Consider the following 27,994-nt stretch of genomic DNA (forward strand, 5'->3'; position numbering starts at 1 on the left):
ACAGCTCATGTTTACACGATGAACATAATAGAGTCAATGAAAGAGTACGTTAGTAAAAAACAAAAAAAAAAAAATGTTTCTATAAGTTTTCAAGAAAAAATAATACTTATTTTGGAATGTTGTTTCATTTATTATTTCTTTAACAAATAATGAGTAAATTACATTTTAAATCTAAATTAGATTTGAATAGTAGCCTTATACGGCGTTTATATTATAGTTTTTTGCAGGGTTAACCTTCTTTATGAGGATTTGTTTGAAGTATATACAATGGAAATGACATTTGAAACCTAGACCCACTGGGTTAACCTTGTTATATATAAACGGCCTATTATGATTTTATAAATACTTTTAAGTCTAAAATAAACCATACCAGAAATTCTTACGACCGACCGCTAATGATCTTTCCTCCGAATTGTTTGATATAGCTTTGTTTAATTTCTTTCATACAGTACATATATTTTCCAATATATGTTTATGAAGAAAAATACTTGTTTAGGGAAATTCATATTTTTATAGTTATAAATACACAATTACAACAAAATAAAAATACGATTAAAGATTAGTAACAAAATATAAGTCTTCGGGTTCAAAGAAAAATAATTGTACATAAGTGGATGTATGTAGTTTTTCATTTACTTTAAAAGCAATTTCAGTTTCTTTGTGGAATGTTTTGTGGTTGTTACATACTTTATTCTTACACTATTTTTTTCTAAATTAAAATTGTGATGTCTTTTTTAATCTTCTTCAGTTAATTCAGTTGAAAGCATTTCTTCTAAATTTGCCGCAGGAATTCCATTCATCATGTGACGTGAATCTCCATCAATGCCTTCATTATCTGTTGTTGTTGATGACACATCGTCGGAGTCACTGTCATCATCTGTTGCATCATCATCATCGTCGTCATCTTCATCATCATCCTCATCGTCACCTACAATACCACCATTGGCATTTTGTGTTTCATTATCCTGTGATTGGGATTGTTGGTGCATTTGTTCATCATGTTGTTGTAGTTGTATTTGAACACCATCCTGTTCATCGCCATCACAAGGATTTCCTGGATAACCATGTTCCGAATCTACTTCATTATCTTGATGATCTTGAGTTTCATCCTGCTCTTGACAATTAACATCCACTTCAGCTTCTTCCTGCTGCTGCACCACCATGTCTTCTTGAGAAAATTCATTTTCATTATGATTCATTTCTGACGTTTCCATACCATCTTGTGAATCCATTTCTTCTCCATTATGAATACTTTCTTCTCCTTCCTCATGATTTTCACCCAAATTTTGTAATTCTTCATGTTCAATTATTTCTTGATTGCAATTAGAGCTTAAATGTTGTTCCACTAGTTGTTCATTTCTTCGAGTGATGGTGGTTATGCTGCCCACTAACTCCTTGACAGATTTCATAATTTCATAGGTTTGTAATTGAAATGTTTCCATAATCATGCGATCTTGTTGCATTTGGAATTCATGTTCCTTTTGTAGCAACTCGTGTTGTTTATCGAAGAACTCTCTCATCATTTGGTTTTGAATCTGTCGCATGTTTGTGCTCAAATCACTTATAACGTTATGAAGATGTTTGCCATAACGCCTCGACTCTTCTTTTTGTAGATTAATATGTTGTGATGGTTGTTGAATGGCTGGCGGTGGCGGCAGTATATCCTCATCATCGCTAGGGATTTTTCGGAATTTTGTAGGGGTGTTGCGTTGCTGTTGGGACCAGTCAAGACGCCGTTTACGAAAACCACCATTTTGTGTTGGTTGACTGTTGTTAACAACAACTGCCTCTTGCTGGAATCTATCCGCCTGCGCAGATAATTCAGCACGAGGTGGTGAAAAGGTTTCATCCAAGTCGGGTATTAATCTATCCGGCCTTAATGAATAGGGCGTTTTGCGCATTGGCACTTGTTTCAATTTGGGATAGTGTTTGTTGGAAGGAGATGAAGCCCGATTCGTCGTTTGAAGATCTTTTAAGAAACGCATGGCCGTTGTGGTTGCTTGCAATTCATTGGGCAATGACAACTTGGGTAAAATTTTTTTTGGAAGAGGTTTAGAGGAATTGTTGTTTGTGGTTTTTGTGGTAACACTTGTGTTAGGAATACTGGTAATTTGTATCTGTCGCGGAGATGGAGGCATTGTCAGTGGTGGTGGCGGACGACTTGCTGTCAAAGCATTGATTGTATTGGCTGCCTTAGCAAATGGAGCTACTCTTAATGGGGGCATTTGTTGAAGGTTGGGTGGACCTGTTGCTGCTGGAGATGCTGTTGCATTGGCAGCAGTTGTTGGTGTCGATGTGGCTGCCGGCAAGATCTTTGGTTTCGGTGGACGCCCTCGACCTCGATGTGGTATTTCTAATGTCTTTTTTGGAGGATTTTCCGCAATGGATTTTGTTGTGATCTCGGGTGCTGGGACTTTTTCTCTTGTGTTATTTGAAATTTGTGTTTCGCTAAGCGGGTCAACGTTATTGTTTTCTATGGCATTGTAACCTGCAAGACAAGAAAAGTAAAGATTAAATTTCATTGTATCTATAAAATATCACCATTGCTACTTACCTGTGTCACTTGGCTCATCTTTTACCAAGCCCAAACTAAAACCAAAAATTGGATGGGCCATATCAAAACTTCTCTCTGTTGGTTGGTTGCCATCTATGGAGTCAATTTTTGGCCCAGTTGCACCATCAATGCTTCCCCTTGAAACATGACCTGTATTGGAATTATCTCCATCCATGGATGCTGTGGTCGATGTGCCGCATTCACTCATACCCTGATTGTGGTTCGTTATCATTAGATGTATTGTGTCATAGACTTCTTGTGGTATCATACGTGGTATTATTCCATTACGTCGCGATGTCATATAAGTACTTTTCAAAAATTTCCACTTAGTCCATATTTGAACATGCGACTTTTTGACGAAACCATTTTTATACATTATGGCAGCCACATCCTTAAAGACATTTTCACTTTTCACCGTTTTATCGTTAAGTTTCTCCAAAGCTTTGGTTTGTTGCATTACAGCAAGCATTTCCATGACTTCATCATTACGCCATAGATTACGTTCGGTACGTTCTTTGTTGATTATCCCAGCACCACCACCACTGGAATCATTTACTTTGCCAGTATTTGCCATTGGTGTTAGGAGCGCATCAACATCACCTATAACACCATTTCCAGCTGCAGCCGTGCTCAATAATTGATTGACGGGATTGTGTTGGGGCATTTTTTTGTAAATCGGTTTAATTTCAATACTGGAATTTGGAAACTTTTTTACGGATATACCACTGCCATTGGAATGTTTTTGTCGTGGAATTAACATTAGAATTGTTTAAGAGAACGCTCAGCGTTTTTCTTGGAATGTTTTGCTGTAATGAAAAATGGGAGAGTTTATTAGTGGGGAGGGATTTGATTATAAGAAGAGTGCTGTACAGGAAAAACTTCTCCACAAGTGGTGTCTTAAGACACGCCATTTGGATTCGGCGATAAACAGTAGGTCCCATATCTTTGAGCTAAATATGAATCGGGGTGCACTCATTGATATGAGAGAAGTCTCCCTTGTCCCCTATGGAATGTTGTGGAACAATGTTTTGTTTTTGTGTCTGTACAGGAGTGGGTTTGTTTCTAATTTCTAATGAACATTGGCAAGATTAGGCGGGCTTCAGCGGATAATATCGCCACACTTGGGTGTTTGAACGGTATCACATTAAATTTGTTCCCATAGACCAAAAAATTATACTATAAAAGGTTGATCCTCGTTATGCAGAAAGGCTTGGTCTGCAAACCTCTCCATTGGGTGTAATTATTGAGGAAAGTTCATTTGATTGCATCGACTATGATATTTCTTCGATTTCACTGAATTGCAGAAATTAGGTGTTTCCTTCCATAGCAACGTCGAAAATGCAACTAAATGCATTAGAAATAAGAATGATACATGTTATCTTTTTACCTGTTTTAAAAATGCGTATTTTTGACATTAATAGAATCAGCCATGTAACAATGTATCATTACAAACTAAGACAAAATTTAAGGAACGCTGCATTTCATTACGATTAAAATGAGCACATAATTTATTCTTGTAACATTTTAAGGAGGAATTAAATGTCTTGAGACATGGTGGCAGATTGTTATAAACACGCGAAATTCTAACATAAAACGATTTTTCCAAAAAAGGAGTCAACAGCGGAACAATTATCTGTTTGTTCCTCTCAGAACGAGAAAACGTGAATAGACTCAACACACATAAAGGGGTCTCAAACTTAAAAACCTTATAGTAAAAATAACATAGACCGGAAAATCAAAAAAATTTTAAACGTGCAACCAAGAAACTCTTTCACATAAGGAGAAATATGATCACGACGTTTAACACAGAAAACATATCTCATAACACTATGAAACAAAAGTTCCACCTTACGCAAAACCATAACTACCCTCGAAAATCTCAGCACAATACAAAAAGTGAGGCATAATCAATGCATGGACCAATTGAATTCTAATGTCTCTAGATAGAACTAAGTCCAAACAGTACAACTTTCTTAAAACAAAGTTTACCTTCGACACCACAGAATTCACATGCACATCAAACACTAAACCACTATCAAGAAACAAACCAAGACATTTCATCGAGCTTACAACATTTATAGTAGTACTATAGATGGAAACACTAATTGAATCCTCTTGCATGTTTCCAAAAAACATCACTTTAGTCTTCCGAGTATTCACTGAGAGCCCGTTACAAGACAACCAAGTAACCAACATATTAACACTGAAATCAATTGACGACTGCAGAACATCCAAAAACATATATTCTCCTTTAAACAAAATTTGGGTATTTATACCCTCAACATATTGGCTAAAGGGTGTTTATGAAGGCGGTCCAAAAAATGTTTTTAAACGTATGCCCCTAAATTTTTCCATTTGATCAAAAACCATATAGATGAAATTTTATGCCGATCAGTTAACGTTAACACAGATCGGTCTTTGTTTCCGTAGTAATTCGTATGGGATCAATGGTAAACATTTACAAAAAACTAATGCTACAAAATTTTTTGAAAATCGGATCAATTTTTGATAAAGCTCCATATAGCATATTTGGCCGATTTAGGGTATTCTGGGTCCTATATAGCTATATCAAAATCCGATCCAATTTTCAAAATTTTTTGTAGAATTCGCCGGTGGCACTGGCTTAGTGTAGTTTCGTTCGACATTCCTTGTTATTTTGTTGTATTCCTGTTATTTTTATTTGGTGGTTGCTCCAGAATATTGCTACTCTTTTACCTTTTGCTCTACTGTAAAGTCTTCCGATCTATGTGCCCTTGTGAGGATTATCCCCTGTCATCCAGGGTTTTCGTAGACAGACTTCCTTTCTCGAAGGGGACATCTTTCTTCGAATGATCTTACTAGCTCCTCTGTTAATTTTTCTAAATTTCTGTCCTCATTAGTTAGGCACTCCTCATCTACTTGCCCTAGTCTTTCTCTTACTTGTTTTCCGAACTTAGTCCAATTGGTTTTGGATTTGTTTCGAAAGGTAATCGGGTTTGGCGGTGGCTCGAACCTAATATACCTGTGGTTAGAGAAGGAGTGTTCCTCGTATATTAGATACCTCCCCGAAAGCGCCGGGTTTCGCATACAGCCCCAAGTTGTACATTAAGAGCTCCCCTTAAAACTTCTTCTTCTTCTTCTTTATTTGCCAACCCGTATTCGGGTGTTAGCGATCATACAATTATGTGTTACATTGTTAACCATTCAATATGCATATACATATATGTATATATGATTTATTATATTATAGAGAGGTTTCTATTCTTTGCGACATTCAGGAGGCTTCTTTCCATTCTTGGATGTTTCGGTCGGTCTTCTTCCCTCTATAGTTGTTTGTATAATGGCTTGGAGCAGCTTATATTTTTCATTACGCATTACATGTCCTAAGTAGGATGTTTTTCGGCTTTTTATATTGCGTATGACTTCTCGTTCGACATTCATTCGCAGCACTTCTTCATTTGAAACGCGGTCTGTCCAGCGAATTTTTAGTAGAGTTGTGTCGTTCCGGAACGAACTAGTTCAAAGGAACTACTCCACAAAAGGAACGACCGGTACTAGGTCCGACTATGCGGTTCAGCTAGTTCCTTTTGCTCCCTCGTTCGTTTTTCTCCCATTCTTTTTGCTCTTCTCTTTCAGTTAGTTCCATCAGTTCATTTAACATCAGTTGTCTCTCTCTCTCTCTCTGTCTTTTATTAGTGAATAAGAAATCTCACAGTGTCATTTCGTTTTTCATTTCTTACTGAACTGATCTATGCCGAATTAAAAAAAAAACAATTGAAGTATTTTTAATTAGCAAAACGATTGTAAATTTGTTTTAAATATTTGTAATATACCATGAAGAAAGCCGAAAAAAAAATATTTTTCTTTTGTTTTGATGAAGAAGAAGCACGAACGATATGAACTGAGTGAACGAGTATGAGTGTGGGTATACATATAAAGGTTGGTACTAAAAGGAACTATGGAACTAACTGAACGACCTAGTTCCTTTTGCGGAACGGAACGGAAAAGATCGAACCGCAATAGGAACGAGATTGCCCAACTCTAATTTTTAGGATACGGCGATAAATCCACATTTCAAAAGAATTAATGTTTTTCGTCTGCTAGCTTTAGCGTCCAGGTTTCGGCAGAGTATAATAATACTGAAAATATATAGCATCTGACAAAACGTATTTTTGTTGATAGACTAATATCATGGCTGGTCAGCGTTCTCTTATATTCAGAAAATGCGTTTCTCGCTGCTTGAATTCGACATTTGATTTCGCTTGACATATCCCATTGTTCGTTTATCTGTACTCCTAGATATTTATATGTTCTTACTCTTTCTATTTGTGTTTTATTTATAATCATTGGTACATTACTATCCACCTGTTTTCTGCTGACAATCATATATTTTGTTTTTCTTATGTTGATTTTTAATCCATATTTTTCACTAGTCTTCATAAGTGCATCTACTAGTCGTTATAATCCTGCTAAGCTGCTTGCCAGTAATGTGGTGTCGTCAGCGTAGCGAATATTATTTATGAGGGTATTGTTTATACTAATACCAATGTTCTTGAAAGCTATTGATTCTTGAAATATTTTTTCCGAATATAGATTGAAGAGAAGTGGCGATAAAATACATCCTTGCCTTACACCCTTTGAAATTGGGATATTGTCAGATAATTCACCATCCACTTTAATTTTTGATACTTGTTTCCAGTATAGATTTTTAATACATCTTTTATCGCATTCTTCTAGTCCTATATCCGTTAAAATATTCATTAGTTTAGCGTGAAACACGATAAACTAATGAATATTTTAACGGATATAGGACTAGAAGAATGCGATAAAAGAAAATGCTTTCTCGTAATCCACGAAGCAAAGAAATACGTCCTTTTGAACTTCGCGGCATTTTTGTACTAGAACCTGAACTCCAAGCAATGCTTCCCGGGTACCCATGCCTTCTCTGAATCCAAATTGTGTCTTACCCATATGCATCTCACATAATGGGTATATTCGTCGGTGTATTATTTTTAAAAAGATTTTTAGATTTTTTAGGCTAATTAGTCTGAAATCGCCGCACGAATTCGCATTGTTTTTCTTAGGTATGGTTACAAATGTCGATTCCAGCCAATCTTGAGGGTATTGTCCTGTAGAGTAAATTTGATTGAATAATCTCAATATTAATTGTATATTTCTTCCTTCTATTAATTTGAGTACTTCGGTGGGTATTTCATCCGGACCCGTTGCTTTTTGTCTTTCATTGATTTTATAGTTGATTTTAATTCCTCCTCTGTAATGGGTCTTATCGTTACACCTCTTTGATGTTCTACATTTTGTAGTTGTGTTCGACTTTCGTCTGTGAAAAGAGCTTTTATATATGTTTCCCAGAGTTTTTTCTTATCCGCAATTTCATAATGGGCTATATTATTCTCATCAAAGAGAAATGTGGATGATGTTCTGGAATATATCCCGGATGCCTCTTTCAATTTTTTATGGAGATTGAAATCGTCGTGCAGATTTTGTAATCTTTCAATTTCCTGGCATTGTTTTTGTATTTGTGCATTTTTTGCAGCCCGAGTTGCGATTTTAATTTCCTGATTTATTTCCCAGTATTTTTCATAATTTATGTTCTTGTATTTTCTTCTTTCTTTGCGTAGAGCTCGTATTTCGTCTGTTATCCATGCCTTTTCTCTATTAGACGCTGTAGTAGCTAACATATTTATAGTTATATTGTTGATGAGTCCTTTAACATCATCCCATATATTTTCGCTATCTTCTACGATGTTATTCAATTCCGCGTTTAGTCGGGTTTTTATCGAGTGTCACTTTAATTCATCATTAGGTCTATCAAAATTAACCTTCTTCTACGTGTTTTTTTTCTTGCGTGTGATTGCCAGTTTTATGTGTATTTTGCAAAGTAAAAGGATATGATCTGAGGGAACGTCAGCGCCAGGATATGTGGAACATTTGCTCACACAGGAAGCATATCTCTTATTTATTAAGATGTAATCTATTTGGTTTCTGACAATATTCTCACTGTTATCTTGTGGCGACTTCCATGTATACAAACGCCTCGGATGGAGGCAAAACAACGTATCAGTAACTTTGTATTTATACTCTTGGCAGAATTGAATTAATCTCTCGCCTCTTTCATTTCGTTTACCTAAACCAAATTTTCCTGTTACATCAGTTGTTTCTTCCTTCCCAACTTTTGCATTAAAATCTCCCTGGATTATTGTAATTTCGTGTTGTTTCGTCATTGTCAATAATTTTTCCACATCAGTATAAAATTGTTCTACTTCTTCATTGCTACCATCACATGTAGGTGCATAAACTTGTATTACATTTATGTTATGTTAAAACTTACTGCTGACTATTTTCATTGATCCACGTCATAGAAGACAGTCTCCTTCGCTTTGGTTTTGAATAGGTTTGCTCGGGGCATTTGTGGCTGGGAACGCCTTTTTATTCTTACTAGGTTAGCTGTTTTGTTAGACAGGAGATCTTATCTTTTTCGCCACTTCCGAGGAAGTGGAGGGAGTGTTATTGACCGTTCAGTCGCGTCTGCTTCTTCTTTAGCTTTCGCTTTTAGCCCCACTCCACCGCACTCTATTCGTTATACCCTCCGTTTGTAACACATCGAAATATTCGTCGGAGACCCAATAAAGTAAAATTCTAAGTCGAGTTGACCATGTCCGTCCGTTGAAATCAAGATACAACTCGCAATTTTAAAATAGAGCTTTATAGTTTGGTACAGAAGCTTCTATTACTTTTAGGATGTTTGGTATTGAAAATGGGCTTTATAGGTCCACGCCTTCATATAGCCCCCATTTCGGCATTTGGAGGGTTATGGTCTCAATGTCCTATCGAAATAGCTGAGATTTGGAATTTAGTCTTCGTTGGGAGTATAAAACTTCCCACCTCAAATTTGTCGATATAGATCCATACCTTCATATAGCCCCATAGAACGGTACCTCCCGATTTTCGGTATTTTGAAGGTTGTGGCCTCAATATCCCACCGAATTGGGTGAAATTTGGTATTTAGTCTTCCTTGGGGCTAAAGATGAAGATTTTTGCCGCATGTAATATGTAAATTTCAGTATGTTGTCTTCGTTGGTGATATACAGCATTCCTGCATTATCGTTAAAGGTCCACGTTTTGATGTAACCCATGGAAGGTGCCTTCGGATTTTCGGGATTTTGAAGGTTTTAGCCACATTATTTAACCGAAATTGCTTTGGTAATTAGTCATCGTTGGGAGTACAAAATTTTGTTATTTCCCTTCCGTTTTTTTGGGGAACACCACCGTAGTCAGTTTTTTGTCCGCTGCAAACTCTAGGTCTCCCGATCATCACTGGTCATGCAGTCCACCTCCCCCAATCCGCGGGTTAAGACGTGCCCGGTAGGAGAACTGACAAAATTTAGAACAATTTTGTTGTTGCGATGTAGTCAAAACAATGGCCAACACCAGAATTAAATCCGTAGGTTTCAATCTTGTTGTTTGGTATTTTGAAAATATAAAAACACTTGGCCACCCTAAAAAATTAATTGAACTAATATTGAAAAAATTATCCACAACATTACATTTACCCAAACACTTAATAACTTACTGCGTCTAGTTTTTATGAGTATCATATTAACGTTGAAAAAGATTTCCATTGATAACGGCTGGAGTACAAGATTAAAAACTTCTTAATATCTAACATTTTAATATCAGTTATTTTTTTATATGAAATTTTCATTCAATACCAGACCAAAAAATAAACTCTTCGCTACAAAACACAAAACAAATGGAATCGTTGTTTTTCTTTTTGTTAACCAAACGAACCGCTCTCTTTAAATTTGTAAGAGAGTTTGATGAGAGAAGACAACGCTCTTAAATGTGCGCCAAATAAAATCTTACGCTCTTTCAACGACAGAGAGTCAATTACACGTTTTTTCACAACAGCTGAGACAAAAGACAAAATTGCAAAAGGCCCATATCAAAAGGGCAACAAATCAAATAAATCTCCAAAATTCACAGAAAAATAAAAATAGCATTTTTTCTTTCTATTCTTATTCAATTGTTGTTTATGAAAAAATCGGAACTTGCACAGTATATCAAGGAAAATATTATTATTTTTTTATTTCACTACCTTTCTTTTATTTAATATTTCAACACAGTTACACTAATTTCCTTATTTAATAATCCAGATTTTTTCTTTTACAAAATCATCTCAAAATTAAAGTGGTTGAAAAAACCCACCGACAACGATGAACAACGTACGCCAACTGAAATATTTTGAGAAAACTTCGAAACCAATCTACAACAACAGCAAAAACAAACACCTCGTCTCCTCCAGTCAACCAACCACCACCGAAAATCGTATTCAAAATGTGAACACCAAGAAAAATAAAAAAACACCAACATTTTTAAATTAAATAACAACAACGACAACATGGAGGCAATGGAATACAGACAAAACACAAATATGGAAAAGAAACGCGCAAGTTGATTTCAATACGGTTCGTAATGAAAAAACAATATCTTTCGTTAAAAATAGTTAAAACGATGTCATACGATTAAGATTGAAAAAGAAACGAGAGCTAAAGATAGTAAGGGAAGCATTGATATGAGTCAGTTCTAAAAGTATTTTTTTTTTTAATTTCTTTAACACATTTTTTTAGATTTTTGGTTTGATTTTCAAAACTGTATTCTAAAATTACAATCATGGTATAAGTAAAGAGGTAGATTTAAATGAAAAAAATCTATAGAACCCTTGTTTTTCTTGAATTCCTAAAACTTCAAAATAAAAGCAACAAGTGGGTTTATTTACAATGCATTTTTTCAGCATTTTATAAAAAACGCGAAAAATGAATGAAGAGTTAAGTTTTCTCCACATAATCAAGTTGTGAATATGATAAACTGATTGTTTCAATGCAAATCTCACCAATTTCTTCCATACAAATTGTCTAAAAACAATTTTAAAAATCATTGAATTCGATTGTTTTTAAAATTGTTTGGCATATTATTCAAACACCACACACACATACACAGTTTGTTTATATTGTTTTGAAGTTTTAGGGATACTCGAATGAAAAAATTTAAATTGACATGAAGCTTTGGCTAACCTTTCTTATTAAACCATGATTACAATAAATTTTAGACCAAATATGAACGAAATTTGCGATTTTTACGATGTATGTATAAACCAAAAATGTCGTTACGTTGCCTTAGCCCGGATTTAGTTTCGTTGTAATTCCAACGCTGGCAACATTTATTTTCATATGAGACCACGAATATTTTTGCAGAGGGACTGTTATTAGCTACTTTCGTCCAAAATTCGGGAATAAATTGCCATAGTTAATCATATCTATTACATTTTTCTTAATATTTCGAATGTTCGACCGACTTTTTATTCGTGCAAATTATAATAAAAATATCATAATATTAACATTTTTCTACAGCACAGACATTGAAAAATACGAAAAGTGCAAAAATTAGTGGTATTTTGCTTAAATCCTTAAATACCCGAATTATATGATGCTTCTAGGTGTAAAAATACGAACTTTGCCACCCCCACAGGCGCCATCTATACCTAAATGACGGAATAAATATGAACCTTGCATATGTATGCATAATAATTCCAAATACTTGTTTTTTGCCAGTTCTCCTACCGGGCGCGTTCCAAAAGGTGGATAGGGGGAGGTGGATACCATTTACCCTAAACAAGGGAAATTAATTGTGGCATGACCAGTCATGACCTCTGGAAACCTTGAGTTTGCCGCGGCCAAAAAACTGATTACGGGGGTGTTCCCCTAAAAAAAAAAACAAATATGGATGACGGAAAGGAAATAACAGTTACGATCGTGAGCATACATCTGGTCGAAGGTACGGCTACAAGCACACAACCTAAAGCAAATAGCTTACGAAGAGATTTAACTTGACCCAATCATCAGAAACTGGGAACGATTCTGACTCCGAATCCGACAACAATAGCAAAATAAATACTACCGTTGTGGAATACCCTAATAAAGAGGATGTCCACAAGATGGTAGAAGAAGTAAGCGAGAGTATCGCAAAACATTCAATGAAAAGAGTGGGGTGGACTGGGTCTCAACGTCTGAATTTAAAGATGAAACAGGCGCGACTGAACATAAAAACTACACTCTCTCCATTTCCTCGGAAGTGGCGAAGAGGATAAGATCTCTTTAAGAATAAAACACCGCTAAACCGATTGAGAATAAATAACGTACCCAACCACAAATGCCCCAAGCAAACCTATTTATGCAAACCCGATCGACTTCAGGGGAGGTAGTAGAAGGACGAAATTCCTCACCTGACCAACGCGACCAGGAGGTTAAACCACCGAACAATACTCTTGCGTATTGAAACCATCAGCAACACCCAAGAAGCCCGTTTACTGGAAAACCTATGATTGAGGTCATCCAGATGAAGCTCCTTCGGAATGAAACGGCAACTCAAACCCTGATGTGGAAATAAATAAAGAATAAAAAGACGTTCCCACACGCAAATGCCTCGAGCAAACCTATTCAAAACCCACGCGGAAGAGACTGTCTTCTAGAACGTGGACCAATAAAAATAGTCAGCAGTGAGTTTTAAAGGGACCTCTTAATGTACCACTTGGGCCGGTGTGCGAAACCGGTGGAGGTAGTTAGCAGCTTATTACTTCTTGAGAAGGTGGTAAATTGAAGCTGGTGAGGAAGGACGAAATTCTTCACCTGACCAATGCGGCCAGGAGGTTAAACCACCGAGCAACAAGCAAGAGGGAGTTGAAAACATCAGCAACACCCAAGAAGCCCGTTTACTGGAGAACCTATGATTGAGGTCATCCAGATAAAGCTCCTTCGGATTAAAACGGCAACTCAAGCCCTGATGGGGAAATAAATAAAGAATAAAAAGACGTTCCCACACGCAAATGCCCCGAGCAAACCTATTCAAAACCCACGCTGACAATAAAAATAGTCAGCAGTAAGTTTTAAGGGGACCTCTTAATGTACCACTTGGGCCGGTCGCTTTCGGGGAGGTATCTAATATACGAGGAACATGAGGAGGAACACTCCTTCTCAAACCACAGGTATATTAGGTTCGAGGCCACCGCCGAGTCCGCTTACCTTCCGAAACAAATCAAAAACCTATTGGACTAAGTTCGGAAAACAAGTAAGAGAAAAATTAGGTTAAGTAGACGAGGTATGTCTAAGTGAGGAGGACCGGAATGTAGAGAAATTAACAGAGACGCTAGTAAGGTCGTTGGAAGAAATATGTCCCCTTCGAGAAAGGAAGTCTGTCTACAAAAACCTTGGATGACACGGGGAAATTCCTGACAAGGGCACAGATTTCGGAAGACTTTACAATAGGGCAAAACGTAAAAGAGTAATTGTATCCTGGGACAACCACCAAATAAAAATTAACAAGTAAAAAAGCATTAAGTTCGGCCGGGCCGAACTTTTCATACCCTCCACCATAAAATATTCGGTTAAAACTTGTAGGTAAAATTCTCAAAATACCTGAAATCGAGCGGTAACGTTATATGGGGGCTATTCCAAAACATGGACCTATGTCCACTAGTTATAAAGGTTTATTGACATTAAATAACCCTAAATGTCAATTGATAGCTAAATCGGTCTGAAAATGTAGATAAAAACTTCAAAATGCCCTATATCGGGGGTACCGTTATATGGGGGCTATACCAAAACGTGGACCTATGTCTACAACTTTCGTTATATAAGTTTATTGACATTTAAGAACCCTAAATGTCAAATTATAGCTACATCGGTCTGAAAATGTAGCTAAAAACGTCAAAATACCGTAAATCGGGGGGTACCGTTATATGGGGGCTATACCAAAACGTGGGCCTATGTCCACAACTTCTAATATATAAGTTTATTAACACTTAAGAACCCTAAATGTCAAATTATAGCTACATCGGTCTGAAAATGTTACTAAAAACGTCAAAATACCGCAAATCGGGGGTACCGTTATATGGGGGCTATACCAAAACGTGGACCTATGTCCACAACTTTTGTTATATAAGTTTATTGATACTTAAGAACCCTAAATGTCAAAATGTAGCTAAAACCGTCAAAATACCATAAATCGGGGGGTACCGTTATATGGGGGCTATACCAAAACGTGGACCTATGTCTACAACTTTTGTTATATAAGTTTATTGACAGTTAAGAACCCTAAATGTCAAATTATAGCTACATCGGTCTGAAAATATAGCTAAAAACGTCAAAATACCGCAAATCGGGGGGTACCGTTATATGGGGGCTATACCAAAACGTGGACCTATGTCCACAACTTCTAATATATAAGTTTATTAACACTTAAGAACCCTAAATGTCAAATTATAGCTACATCGGTCTGATAATGTCGCTAAAAACGTCAAAATACCGTATATCGGGGGGTACCGTTATATGGGGGCTATACCAAAACGTGGACCTATGTCCACAACTTTTGTTATATAAGTTTATTGACTCTTAAGAACCCTAAATGTCAAATTATAGCTACATCGGTCTGAAAATGTAGCTAAAAACTTCAAAATACCGCAAATCGGGGGGTACCGTTATATGGGGGCTATACCAAAACGTGGACCTATGTCCACAACTTCTAATATATAAGTTTATTAACACTTAAGAACCCTAAATGTCAAATTATAGCTACATCGGTCTGAAAATGTTACTAAAAACGTCAAAATACCGCAAATCGGGGGTACCGTTATATGGGGGCTATACCAAAACGTGGACCTATGTCCACAACTTTTGTTATATAAGTTTATTGATACTTAAGAACCCTAAATGTCAAAATGTAGCTAAAACCGTCAAAATACCATAAATCGGGGGGTACCGTTATATGGGGGCTATACCAAAACGTGGACCTATGTCTACAACTTTTGTTATATAAGTTTATTGACAGTTAAGAACCCTAAATGTCAAATTATAGCTACATCGGTCTGAAAATATAGCTAAAAACGTCAAAATACCGCAAATCGGGGGGTACCGTTATATGGGGGCTATACCAAAACGTGGACCTATGTCCACAACTTCTAATATATAAGTTTATTAACACTTAAGAACCCTAAATGTCAAATTATAGCTACATCGGTCTGATAATGTCGCTAAAAACGTCAAAATACCGTATATCGGGGGGTACCGTTATATGGGGGCTATACCAAAACGTGGACCTATGTCCACAACTTTTGTTATATAAGTTTATTGACTCTTAAGAACCCTAAATGTCAAATTATAGCTACATCGGTCTGAAAATGTAGCTAAAAACTTCAAAATACCGCAAATCGGGGGGTACCGTTATATGGGGGCTATACCAAAACGTGGACCTATGTCCACAACTTCTAATATATAAGTTTATTAACACTTAAGAACCCTAAATGTCAAATTATAGCTAGATCGGTCTGATAATGTAGCTAACAACGTCAAAATACCGTATATCGGGGGGTACCGTTATATGGGGGCTATACCAAAACGTGGACCGATGTCCACAACTTTTGTTATATAAGTTTATTGATACTCAAGAACCCTAAATGTCAAATTATAGCCAAATCGGTGTGAAAATGTAGCTAAAAACCTCAAAATACCGTAAATCGGGGGGTACCGTTATATGGGGGATATACCAAAACGTGGACCGATATAGCCCATCATCGAACTTGACCTGCCTGCAAACAAAAGACGCATTTTCCCAAAATTTCAGCGTCCTATCTCCATTTTTGTGGATGCTAGAGTGATTACCACAGACGGACGGACGGACGGACGGACGGACGGACTTGCTCAGATCGACTTAGAATTTTACCCTGATCAAGAATATATATACTTTATAGGGTCGCAAATGAGTATTTCAATGCGTTACAAACGGAAAAACAAACTTAATATACCCTCCATACTATGGTGGAGGGTATAAAAAGTGACTAAAAATCTTTATGTACGCCATACATAATTAAAACATGCAACAACAGTTTTGCGGAGCAGAATAACAGAATATTTTAAAAACAATGATCGAAAAATAATCGATACTACCCAAGGAGTACAATAATCTGCTTTATTGAAATTGTCCAAGAAATTCCATATTTTATCCTATTGTGGTACGAAAATTGTTTTAAAAGCTGTAAATCGCACCTTCATTTCAAACTGCAACTTATTATTTGTTGCAATGTCAGTTTTCCAATGGAGTCACTTGGGTAGAGAGGAATACTGGTTGCAAATTCCGTTTCCACTTGCCTCATAAATTCTATTACTTCTCTTAGTAAATACATTTTCTCTTGCGTTTCCCTATATTCTCCGAATCATATGTTCGATAGAAGTCGGTTACTGTGAATAACCAATATTCGAATTTCGAATAGAATCTCGCACACACAACAGCCGATGATTATCCAAGAAAGTAAAATAATACAAAATTAAATAGAATATGAAAAAAATGTTCTCTGTTGGCAGTTCGGGTTTTCATATGCAAAAAAAAAGAAAAAACGAAGATGTCATATGATGTGATGAGTGAGTGCGTTAAATAAGGTTATAACTATACGCATAAAATATAGTAAATACTTCAATGTCAAATAAATAATTTATTAATTAAATATTGAGATAAATCACTCAACATTCCATATAATCAAAATTGTTGTTATATTCATATTTTTATATATATATAATAACATTTTACTTCGATTCCTTGAATTTGACATTCATACATACAGTCAACCAAAAAAGTCTACATACACCCTATAAATCTCGAGTTTTAAGGGTAAGGAAACATTTTTATGAAAATCCAAGTACATAGATCTATTTCATATCCCTAATGAACAATATTACATACAACAAAAATATATTCCATAATACAAATAACGGTAAATTCTATAAACATTAAAAAATTAATAGAGAAAAAGTGTACATACACCCAATGAAATATTAAGATTACCGTAAAATTTATGGAATAAGCAATACAAATTTTACATTTTATTGCTTTATCGAATGTCTCTGGTTGTCTATGATATATTTTTGACAAAATAGGAACATATTTGTGCTTTAATTGACGTTATTTAAGGTCAGACTTCGCGTATAGCTCGTTAAGGCGGACCCTTGCAGATTTCTTTGAGTTTTTCAGTCTGATAGTTTATGAAACCCCAGGAAATACAGTGGGACTAATTATTTTGAGATCCTAGAGCACTTTGAAGTTGTTCTTTTGGATAATTTATGCTCCTGAGCTTCGCTAAATATGCGAATCCCTGAGTTTTTTTTATAAATTTTATAGTTTTCACAGCATTCCTAGGGTCAAATTACAAAAGCAAGAACCTTGGAATTACTTTGTAATACATTTTTGGACCTTAACTCAATCAGAAATGTACAACATTATTCTCCAATCCCGCTCCTAAAGTTTCCAAAGCATCAAAATAAAAGCACCACCAAAGAATGCATGCAATTTGTATGAAATTTACACTGTTAACTAGTATGCCCTCGTATTATGACCGTTAGGGTCACTTGAAGCGCAACAAATGTCGGATACTTTTACATTGCTGATTCAAGGCATGCTCGAGGATTGTACCAGACCTTATTACAAGGTAATTCGAAGGCTTCTGCATGTAATTTGCTCCTTGGAATGTTGTGAAATCTTTAAAATTTATAAAAAAACTCAGGAATTCACATATGTATTTATCGAAGCTCAGGAGCATATATTATCCATAAGAACAACTTCAAAGCGCTTTAGGGTCTCAAAATAATTAGTCCCAGTGTATTTCCTAGGGTTTCATAAACTACCAGTCTGAAAAACTCAAAGAAATCTGCAAGGGTCCGCCTTAACGAGCTATACGCGAAGTCTGGCATTAAATAACGGCAATTAATCCACAAATATGTTCCTATTTTGTCTAAAATATATCATAGACAACCCGAGACATTCGATAAAACAATAAAATGTAAAATTTGTATTGCTTATTCCATAAATTTTACGGTAATCTTAATATTTCATTGGGTGTATGTACACTTTTTCCCTATTAATTTTTTTGTTTTAATAGAATTTACCGTTATTCGTATTATGGAATATATTTTTGTTGTATGTAATATTGTTTATTAGGGATATGAGATAAAACTATGTACTTGGATTTTCATAAAAATTACCCATAACCATAAAACACGAGATTTATAGGGTGTATGTAGACTTTTTTGGTTGACTGTATGTATGTATGCACGTTCCTTCATATTGTTCCAGAAATAATTAACCATTTATAAGGCTAAAGTTCAACACACAGTTTAGCAATGCAAAACTGCCCTTTAAGAAAATGTTAAAGTTCAAAAAGGATTTGTAATTCTAACTGTGAATAGATATTTTTTGTTCATTTTTTTAATTTGTTTTATAATTTTATTAAAACAAAAGTTGCCTCAATCTTTCACCAGTTCAGTGAACCACATCATAAAAAATAAACCAAATATGAATATATGTAAAATGGAATATATTGGCAATTGCGAGTGGAATTTATTTAATACATAATATAGCTTAAATATTTTGTGTAGCGACCAAAAAACACTAAAAGTCAGAAATAAATATTTTATTTTTCTTAAACTCAATTCATATAGACTTTTTACTAAATTGGTCGTGTTTGGCCGTGATTTTGCCACCTAGAACACATTACTAAAAGTCTTCTGCATTGGTATTACTAGGTTTCAAACCTCGATTTTGCCCGTTTTTTATATTTATCGGATTTTATTAGGTTACTTCTCAATAAAAGAGTCTTAAAATTGTGGAAGTTTGGTTTGAGGAAATAAATAATAGCTCTGTTCCAGAACTAAAAAGTTTTTACAATTTTTATCACTTTTACACATTTTGCGTTCCCGTACACAAAATGTATATCAAAATCGTTTACGACTTTTACAACTTTTACGACTTTTACCACATTATAAAGTACGGGAACAGGCCAAATATATATAAAAATATTGTTGTTTACAATAGGTGTGTACAATAACTTTCCCAGCAATAATTACTCAGTCAGTTCCGGCAACCTCTCTCAGTGAATTTTACTCTCTCAAGCAAGAAAAATTGCATTTTGCAACAACTTGCAAGAAAGTCAGCTGTTTCCGAAAATGTATGAAATTCGTTTTTGTTTCTTTTGATATTTTAAACTAAACAATTTTAAACTAAACAAAAATATAAAATTTAAAATTGCAGTTTACTTATTTAATGCTTTAATCCTATCCACAACACTTTAGAATCTAAAAAAAAGTGCAATTGTGAAATTTTCTTGGTCAAAAATGTTAACATTTCGAGTTGTTTACATTAAAACAGGCGATTAAAAGTCAGCTGATCAGACTTGCAAATTTTTGCGGGACAAATTTTTCCAGCAAAAATTTGCAAGTTCTCAGTCACAAAACTCTCCAAAAATCTTTCCAAACTCGCTCTTTTTTGCTGGATAATTTTGTTATCGAACAGCATTCAGTAAAAATTTGTACGAATTTGTACAAATTTTTGGGCTATCGTACAGACCTAATTTCATTGCACGTAAAATAAATAATGGCGATAAATTGTTCGTTATATCCGTGGTTTTCTATAAACGGTGCCGCAGTAGTAAGCTTTATTTTATCTCTCTTTTACATATTAATGAATAATTAATCAATGATACGATTGAAAGGAGTACTATTTTCGTCTTTATTAACGTATATTCTAAAATGTATGTAAAATTGTAATAACAATTCCTTTGAAAATCTACTCGCAGGACAAAATTTTTGTTACTATCGTGATCGTTTTCAACAATTTGTTGTGTATAAGAAAACTAACGAAAATGGCTTTGGAAGAAATAGCTTTGTTCGTTGTATACGTAGTTGCTTATAACCGTTGTTCGTTATATCCGAATTTACCTGTAGAAATCTTTGTTTTACTTACTATTTGTAGGTAAATCAAGCTTAATCTCATATTTGTTGTTTTTAAATTTAAAAACAACAAATTTAAAGTGGGATGTAGTTAAAATGTATTACTTTAGTGGATGGCATAGAAGACTAGTTTCGTCCAACGTCACTTGGACTCATCAGTTCTCTTAGTTCTTGGTATTGAAACAAAGAACCCTTCCCCAATTTTATGACGACTCGAGCTCAAGAATAAGTGTGGCTGATGAATTCGTTTAAATGCGAATTCAACCGAAACACCTAAAAAGTCTCTTAGCCGCATATGTAAACCAAATTAACTACTCCCACGAATGTTATACCCTCCACCACCCCTGTATTGAATTTAATATGAACAATTAGTAACTACTAAGCTTTCTCTACGTTAAGTATAATTCCTTGGATGAGAATAATATCTTAATTGATGATACTCACTTTATACTGATAATTTTTTGTGTGGAGGTTTTCAATCCATTGAGATTTCAGAATACCAAGTTACATCAACTTCAGAAGGAAAAGCGCCACTCTTTAAAAGATCTCATAGTGGTTCTTTCTATCCTCTGACTAAACGCAATGCCAAATTACAAACATATGTATGTATATGTAAATGGATAGTTTTTTGCGAGTAAGTTTTCTATCTTCTGGGAACATAAAATTTCAATGAACAACCAATTCGGTAGGAAAATGTAACTAAAATCTTCAAAAAATCTTAAATTGTGTGATACCCTTACATGGGGCCTTTCCTTCCGTCCGTCTGTCCATTATAAATTGTAATCAAACTCCAGGCCGCAATTATGGATCGATCGTCACGAAATTTTGCATGGAGGTCGGGTTCAGACCAGAATATACACCTACTGTTATTGGTGATGATCGTGAAATATTTAGCGAGTGAAATGGACCAAATACATAATTTTTATCCGATTTTATAGCTGTATATGCTCTGTAGGTCGCAAAAATGGTCCGATCGCCTCGAAATTTTAACTAAGGTAAGAGTATATGACAAAGAAGAAGCTTGCAATTTGAGATAGTGATCAGATAATATTTAGCGGGTTAAATGGACCACAACTTTTGTGTGAAAATTGTGAAAATTTTTAATATACAGCTTATATATGTATTCCTGGAAGATACACTCCGCCCACGTAAATAAAATTAGGAAGGCCATTTCTTGACCTTTCCATTGATGCCAATTATGTTGATTTACGTGCTCAGATAACAGAGTTACAGCCTAATATATCCAGTTATTTGTTTGTAGTGTAATCAGAAGCACGCTAGAGGTCGCAGTTATAGATCAATAGTCACGAGAATTTGCACGATGTAAGAGTTTAGGTCGAAGAACATACCTACAATTTTGGATGATGATCTTATATTATCTAGTGGGTTAAATGAACTATTACTTTTGCATGAAAAATATACAAATTTAAAATTTGGTCCATATTTTACTTCCATGTACCAGCAAAGTAGCCTACATATGGAAAATTAACTACTGACCTTTTCCCTGATGCAAATTGGAATAATGTGTATCCTGGGTAACTAACGGGCCTACTGCCTAATATATAAGGTTTTGTGAATAATACAACATTTTCTTCCCATGCTACAATTTGTCTCTACCATGATAGATAAATTCCCAGCATTATTGCAAATTACGTGGAACCCTAGCCATAAATTTGTTTGCATTCGAATTGTTTGAATTTCTACTCATTATTAGTTGTTTTTTATCGGTTAAAATATATTTTTGATATCACAATATATATCCACAATGAACTATTTTCGAAATACACAAAATCGCGTGCATTTCCAAACAAGTGCACTTTTTTGGACGATAGATCTTCAATAAACTCATAATGTTCCCTTTAAAAATTTGTATATAGCATTTACATTTGTTCAATAAAATTGGAGCAATGTCCGTCTGTCGAGCAATGTCCGTCTGGGTATATTTGCAGCGGCTTATATATTTATTTATATTAGGTGTATTCCAAAAAGGAACCTGATATTCAAAGAAAATTTATAGATGTATCAGAAGAGGCTACCAATGTAAATTTTCCAATTTTGGAACTTTTATTAGAAATGTATAATGATATACATCGGCCCGTTTACTTGTTTTCTATTTAAAAATTTAAATTTGATTTATTTGAATAAATATTTATAGAAAACAAATACGATTCTCAAAGGCAAAGCCATTAAAAACAGTCTGTAACTTTCGCGAATTCGTTGCAAATGACCACATATTCTCTGGCCCGATAGGTACAATATATATAAACATAAAATACGCGGGTTTGTAAAGAAAAACAAAAATTGCAATATTTTCACACGTGCATTAAGTGTGCTGTGAAGCATCGCGATTTGATAACAAATTGGTCCAGAATTGATTGATTTTAAATTAGATTAAAACAATTAATAAGTTATTACAAAAAGCGTATATGTAATTATAACAAATAAAATTAAATAATGCATTACTGAACGTCAATGCATTTGGTGCGGAAACTTTTTTCGCGATAGAGAAAAAATGATGCCGTATTTCATATTAGTTTTTCATGCCCTACACGGCTATTCGGTGGTATTTTTGGTATGTATTTACAAAAATTGCAAAAAAGTTATAACCCTAATAGTCAACAGAATATCATCGAAATTATCGGCATATTAAGTCAAAGAAGGCCTCCAACAGGTTTGTTTGAGATCTTTGGAGCCGCATAAAAACAAACGTGATTGATCGGACTTGATGTGTTCTACCTCACTAAGGTGCTTGCAGTATCCTTCTACAATTTTCCTCCAGCGATTTGGAGAAAAGAATCGTTCGGTTGAGTTGTCCCTTAGACATATATGTACATTTCCTCGATTTTCTGCACATGGTTGACCTTCAGCTCAATTTCCTTCGACTGTCCTTTACAGAGTGCAACAGAACAGTTCCGCGTTCCTGGACACCCTCGGTCGTGATGCTCTCTTGGAGCTCAGGTCTTCATAAGTTTGCATCGTCTTAGAGACCTTCCGGGGTACTTTCCTGCATTAGACTTACCATTTTACTTTTGTCAAAAACCTATTGATTTCTATATACATAAATATGTATGTATTATACGTCGGAAAAATATGTCATATAGGTCACATTTTCTGACAGACTATCTCTGGTCGGAGACCGTATAAAGTATTTATATTCATAATCCGCATATAATTCTAAGTCGATTTAACTATATCCATCTGCTTTAAATTTTGGTACAGAACATTCTATTATTCCTAGAATGTGGTAATACCTACCATTATCTTCTTTAAACTTTTTGGTCTTATTGGAAAAATATATGAACTATCAACACGTTTCAAATCAAATATTACAAATGCGAAATAAATCCGTTTCATTATTTTCAAAAATTTCCTCAGAATCCAAAGGCTTTAGTTCACTTAATTCTAAATCTAATTTTTACTTTTCCTTCTTGTTGACAAAATGTGGAAATCCGTTAAATCAAATCTATTAATATAATCAAATAATAATCAAATCTATTAAGCTTTTAAAATTTCTGCATAAAGCTCAATATAAATGCCCAGAACAGAACAGAATCTACAACTGTTGAAATTTTGACTTTTTGTTCCTTTATACATTTGCCAAAAATTGCAGATTTGGGAGCAGCGCAAATATATACATACATATATCTTTATATCTTGCTTGTTCCCATTGAATTCACTTTGGTTCTTGTTAAACATTCCTTTTTATATACACTAGGCCGCGGCGATTTGTATGAAAGGAAAAAAATGTTAACGGGCGCCTGGAGTTTCTGATTCTTGGGCTGATCAAAAAAGTCTACTAGACCATATGTCTACAGTGAAAATCGAGCCCCCGGATTTTGGCTTGAAGTTTTTTTCAAGGTTTTTTGGATGTTTTGGCATATAACAGCCAAACCACTGAGATTTTCGATACAACACAAAGACAAAAAAAAAAAAAAAAAGACAAAGAAGAGACAATAATTAAGAACTACATCGCAAAAGCATTGGAACGCTCCTTCAGACAGTTATGGCCTCGAGAGGGTGCACATTTTTCGGAAAAACATCGATAAATGACACTGTGCTACAAAATGGGTGGAATATTCCTTTTGGAGATGAAAGCCCTTGGTGAGTGTACTAAGAACCCAAAAGGAAATTTTCACCATAGGTCAAGTTTCTGAGATATCGCGTGATGGTGTTCAAATCGCCCCACCCTAATATACACCCAAACATGTATGTCCCAATTTACATTAGGCGAGTTTACTTGCGGCAATTGTCAGTTTGATGGAGAGAGAGGTGAGGTATATGGTAACCCTTTGCCTCTCAACACCCTCTCTCACCCACAAACTGACAATTGCCGCAAGTAAACTCGCCTAATGTAAATAGGGACTATGTGATTATTGTTTTACAATTAATTTTTAAAATCAACTACGAGTATTTGATCAGTTCTTACAAATTCGTATTTTACAATTCATAAAAAAATGACTGTATTAGCAAAATATCCAAAAATCGTAATTTTTTGGGTAAAAATCGTCATTTATTAATTTTTGACCAAAAAATTGTCAAAATGACAATAAATCGTCAAATCTGGCAGCGGGGGTTTGGTGTGTGTATATTAGAGTTTTATAGTTCATGAACGAACTAGTTCAATTGAACGATTCATTGAATAGAGCGTATGAACTAGATCAGTCGATATAGTTCAATAGTTCACTGAACTATAACCAGTCGGCGACCGTACGATCAACGAACGAACGATTCACAATCTAGTTCAACATGTCGTTCACATATGCATAAAGTTACGCCGTCGTCAGTGTTAAGTGATGCCTTCGTAATGTGATGAGTTTGTTTACGTTTTGGATCAAGGTACAATGAATAGCTGTTCGAAAGTGAAGATTTCTTCAAAAACACATCAAATTTCACATATTCCCATATTGAATGTGCCTTGTTCTGGATAGAAAAAACTAAAAAAAAACACACACGCACAAAGCTTATTCGCATTGACAGTTTCTACACACACAACATAAGATTTTTGCTATTGTTTGTTTCTATTTGGTGTATGTATTGTTTGATTGAACGATTATGATCCGAATGAATGAACTGGATAGTGAACTATGAACTAGATTACTGAACTAGTTCAGTTAAAAGAGCTGAACTATTGAACTAGATCTTTCAAATGAACTAGATTGTACAACTCTAGTGTATATGCTTTGTGTGGTTGCTGAGCGTTTGCTTCATTTTGATGCACAGACAGCTTGGATCGTCTGTCTGCGCATCGGTAGGAGTTAGCTAATACTTTAAATTTTTTCTATAATTATCGAAATTATAAGCAAATAAAATTTTCCAGTTATCGATAATTGTCGGTAATTCTGTCGTTAACTAGTTACAGAATTCGCCTTGTGGATCACCTGGTATTTGCATCATGAATTCAACCAAAGTTTTTGTGAAAGAAGGGGAGGGGGTGGCTTGCCCCCTGTCCACGTCGGTGGGGACACTTATGGAGCAACCATTCTTTAACAACAACAGCGAAGTGTGCATTGGATCATTATCTTGGTAAAAAATGAAAACTCTGCATAATAGCCAATTATTTAGCACTTTGTTTAAGATTTGCTTTTAGAATGTTTAAATATTGTATTTTATCCATATTTCCCCTCGATAAAATGTAGTTTTCCAATCCCAGCGGCCCGAACAAGCACCCCACATTCATTCCAATTTTTAAACTTAATGATATTATTTTAAATAATTAAATAAATGGTCTGTTCCAGAAATGCAAGAGCAGAAAACTTTTATCGTAGTAAAAAATAGTAGCTTCTTGCAGGTTCTAGAACGGAGCAAAAGTTTGACAGCTTGTGGTACCCATCAGCTGGGCTGATGCGGCCACCTGTATGATTGTGACATGGATATAGAATGTTCCTTGAATAACACATATGGTCTGTTCCAGAACTGCAATAATCTACTAATTTTTCCGATAAAATAAAGGAAAAAATGTTATCGTAGTAAAAAATATTCAGGGCAATTATGAATAAAATTTTCGTGCGGAAGTTGTTCCCTTTCCCCAATTTCAAAATTTTTTATTTTCCTATTTATGTCCAAAAAAGGAATATTTTTGTCGGTTAGGCAAGAATACTCCATAATAAGAAGATTCTAGTAGTTTTCCACGTTTTACAATAATGGATTTTAAAGAATTTCACCGTTTTAAATTATTTTCCGTGCGGAAAATTCCGAGGGAAATATTCATGATTACCCCGATTAGCTTTTTGCAGTTTCTGGAACAGAGCAATAGGTTTTCATAGTTCGATTACCGGTTACTGTCGAAAAAAATCGATAACTTTGCTTGATAGATATCGACCGAATGCCATCATGTCGTGTTTATAGTGTTGGAAATTTAATCACAAAAATGAATAGTCCAAAAAAATTCGCTTTTTGTATTCTTATGATGCAAAACAGTTTACAAAATTAAGAAAATGTGTTCTTTCTTTCTTGGCGCTCCATTAAAAACGCTATGTTGATAGCACTCCGTTTGTAAGATGTATCTCCAACAACGAAAGGTGCAAACAATTGAATGCCAAGATGAAGACTAGAAAATACAGAGTGAGGGAACTATACTTAAATCTCTTTGGAGAACCAAAGAGAAAGAGTCCCATTTATTGCACAACTAAAATAAATAACCAACATTTCTGATAGTTGCGGAAGATGGTAAGGGGAGTAGGAAATCTATAGCAGCCGATTGGTGAGTGTAGTTTGGTTGTATGTTGTGGGTAATGAATGGCAAAGAACTAAAGCAAAAAAAGAAGAAATTATAAAAAAATATTTCAACTTACCGAAAACTCTTAATTTTTTCTTTAAATCAAAATGTGCCTTATTTAATTTTATTACAATTTTGTTCAACTATTTTTTTTGTTTTGTAAGATTCAATACTGTTATTATTAGTTATTATTTTTCCACCTTTGTCTCCATTAGTGACTTTGAAATTCAACCCGAATTATGAAAATGAGGAAAATGTAAGAAGAAAATCGACATCTTCCTGGTTGTATCTATGAATCAAAACTGATTTGAAAAAGAAAAACTTGCCGGTTTGGATGCCAAATACAGATACATACACATATACAAATACACACATATACATGTCCAAACACACACACACATATATTCGGAATTTCGTATTCAACGAAAACGTTTTTCTTCGCAACCAGAAAAGAACGAAAAATGGACAAAAAGAACCACGAATCTCAAAACAAAACGGTGCGGAAAACAATTTACGAAAAGCCCAATTTTTTTAAAGTAACAGCAGCTCTTCTTATTCTATTACTAGTTTTTTTCTTCTTCTTGTTACAAAATATGCCGCAGAAGTTAGGCTACTCTATTGACAGAGTATTTTAAGTCGTCACTGTATCTAGCTGGTCTGGTGTATTCAATTCGATTTGAGTTTGTAATTTATTCCATTACCTCTTTCAATTCCGACATTCTGTTTTCATTACTGTGTGTATTTCGATTTGTATCCGGGCTTGTGCGCTGTTCAAAACAGAGCGAAAAATAGACATTCATATTTATTCTTCTGTTTTTTGTTTAGAATTCGTCGTTCAGTTTTTTTTTTCTGTCCATACCGACATCAAAGTATAGAGTATCGAATATGAAAAAGCCGAGTATT

At 34.9% G+C, this 27,994-nt stretch overlaps 1 protein-coding gene across 9 annotated transcripts; it reads right to left on the reverse strand.

Moving 5' to 3' along the window:
- Positions 1-73: 73 nt before the first annotated feature.
- Positions 74-27,994, reverse strand: mrt (martik). Of its 9 annotated transcripts, XR_012412835.1 has the most exons (5): positions 27,465-27,741; positions 27,168-27,393; positions 2,555-3,360; positions 326-2,488; positions 74-194 (listed from the first exon to the last, which is right to left on the reverse strand). XR_012412835.1 is itself a non-coding variant. In XM_073986089.1 (4 exons), exons 3-4 carry the CDS (start codon positions 3,312-3,314, stop codon positions 735-737), a joined length of 2,514 nt encoding a protein of 837 aa, XP_073842190.1. In that variant the 5' UTR covers positions 3,315-3,360; positions 27,168-27,393; positions 27,465-27,741; the 3' UTR covers positions 74-734. The 9 variants fall into 9 exon arrangements, 5 of the variants coding, with proteins under 5 accessions (XP_073842190.1, XP_073842207.1, XP_073842217.1 ...); XR_012412838.1 differs by lacking the exons at positions 27,168-27,393; positions 27,465-27,741 and adding an exon at positions 27,793-27,869; XR_012412834.1 differs by lacking the exons at positions 27,168-27,393; positions 27,465-27,741 and adding an exon at positions 10,650-10,874.

This window comes from Musca autumnalis, unplaced genomic scaffold, assembly GCF_047663935.1.
Source record: "Musca autumnalis isolate F117 unplaced genomic scaffold, ASM4766393v1 scaffold_1, whole genome shotgun sequence".
Classification (NCBI taxonomy): Eukaryota; Metazoa; Arthropoda; class Insecta; order Diptera; family Muscidae; genus Musca; species Musca autumnalis.

Bases quoted from the DNA above. Each gene is read 5' to 3' on its own strand.
- mrt (XM_073986116.1), bottom strand. From the start codon at position 3,314: ATGTTAATTCCACGACAAAAACATTCCAATGGCAGTGGTATATCCGTA. The intron at 2,489-2,554 runs GTAAGTAGCAAT...CTTGTCTTGCAG, and splicing joins AGATGAGCCAAGTGACACAG to GTTACAATGCCATAGAAAAC.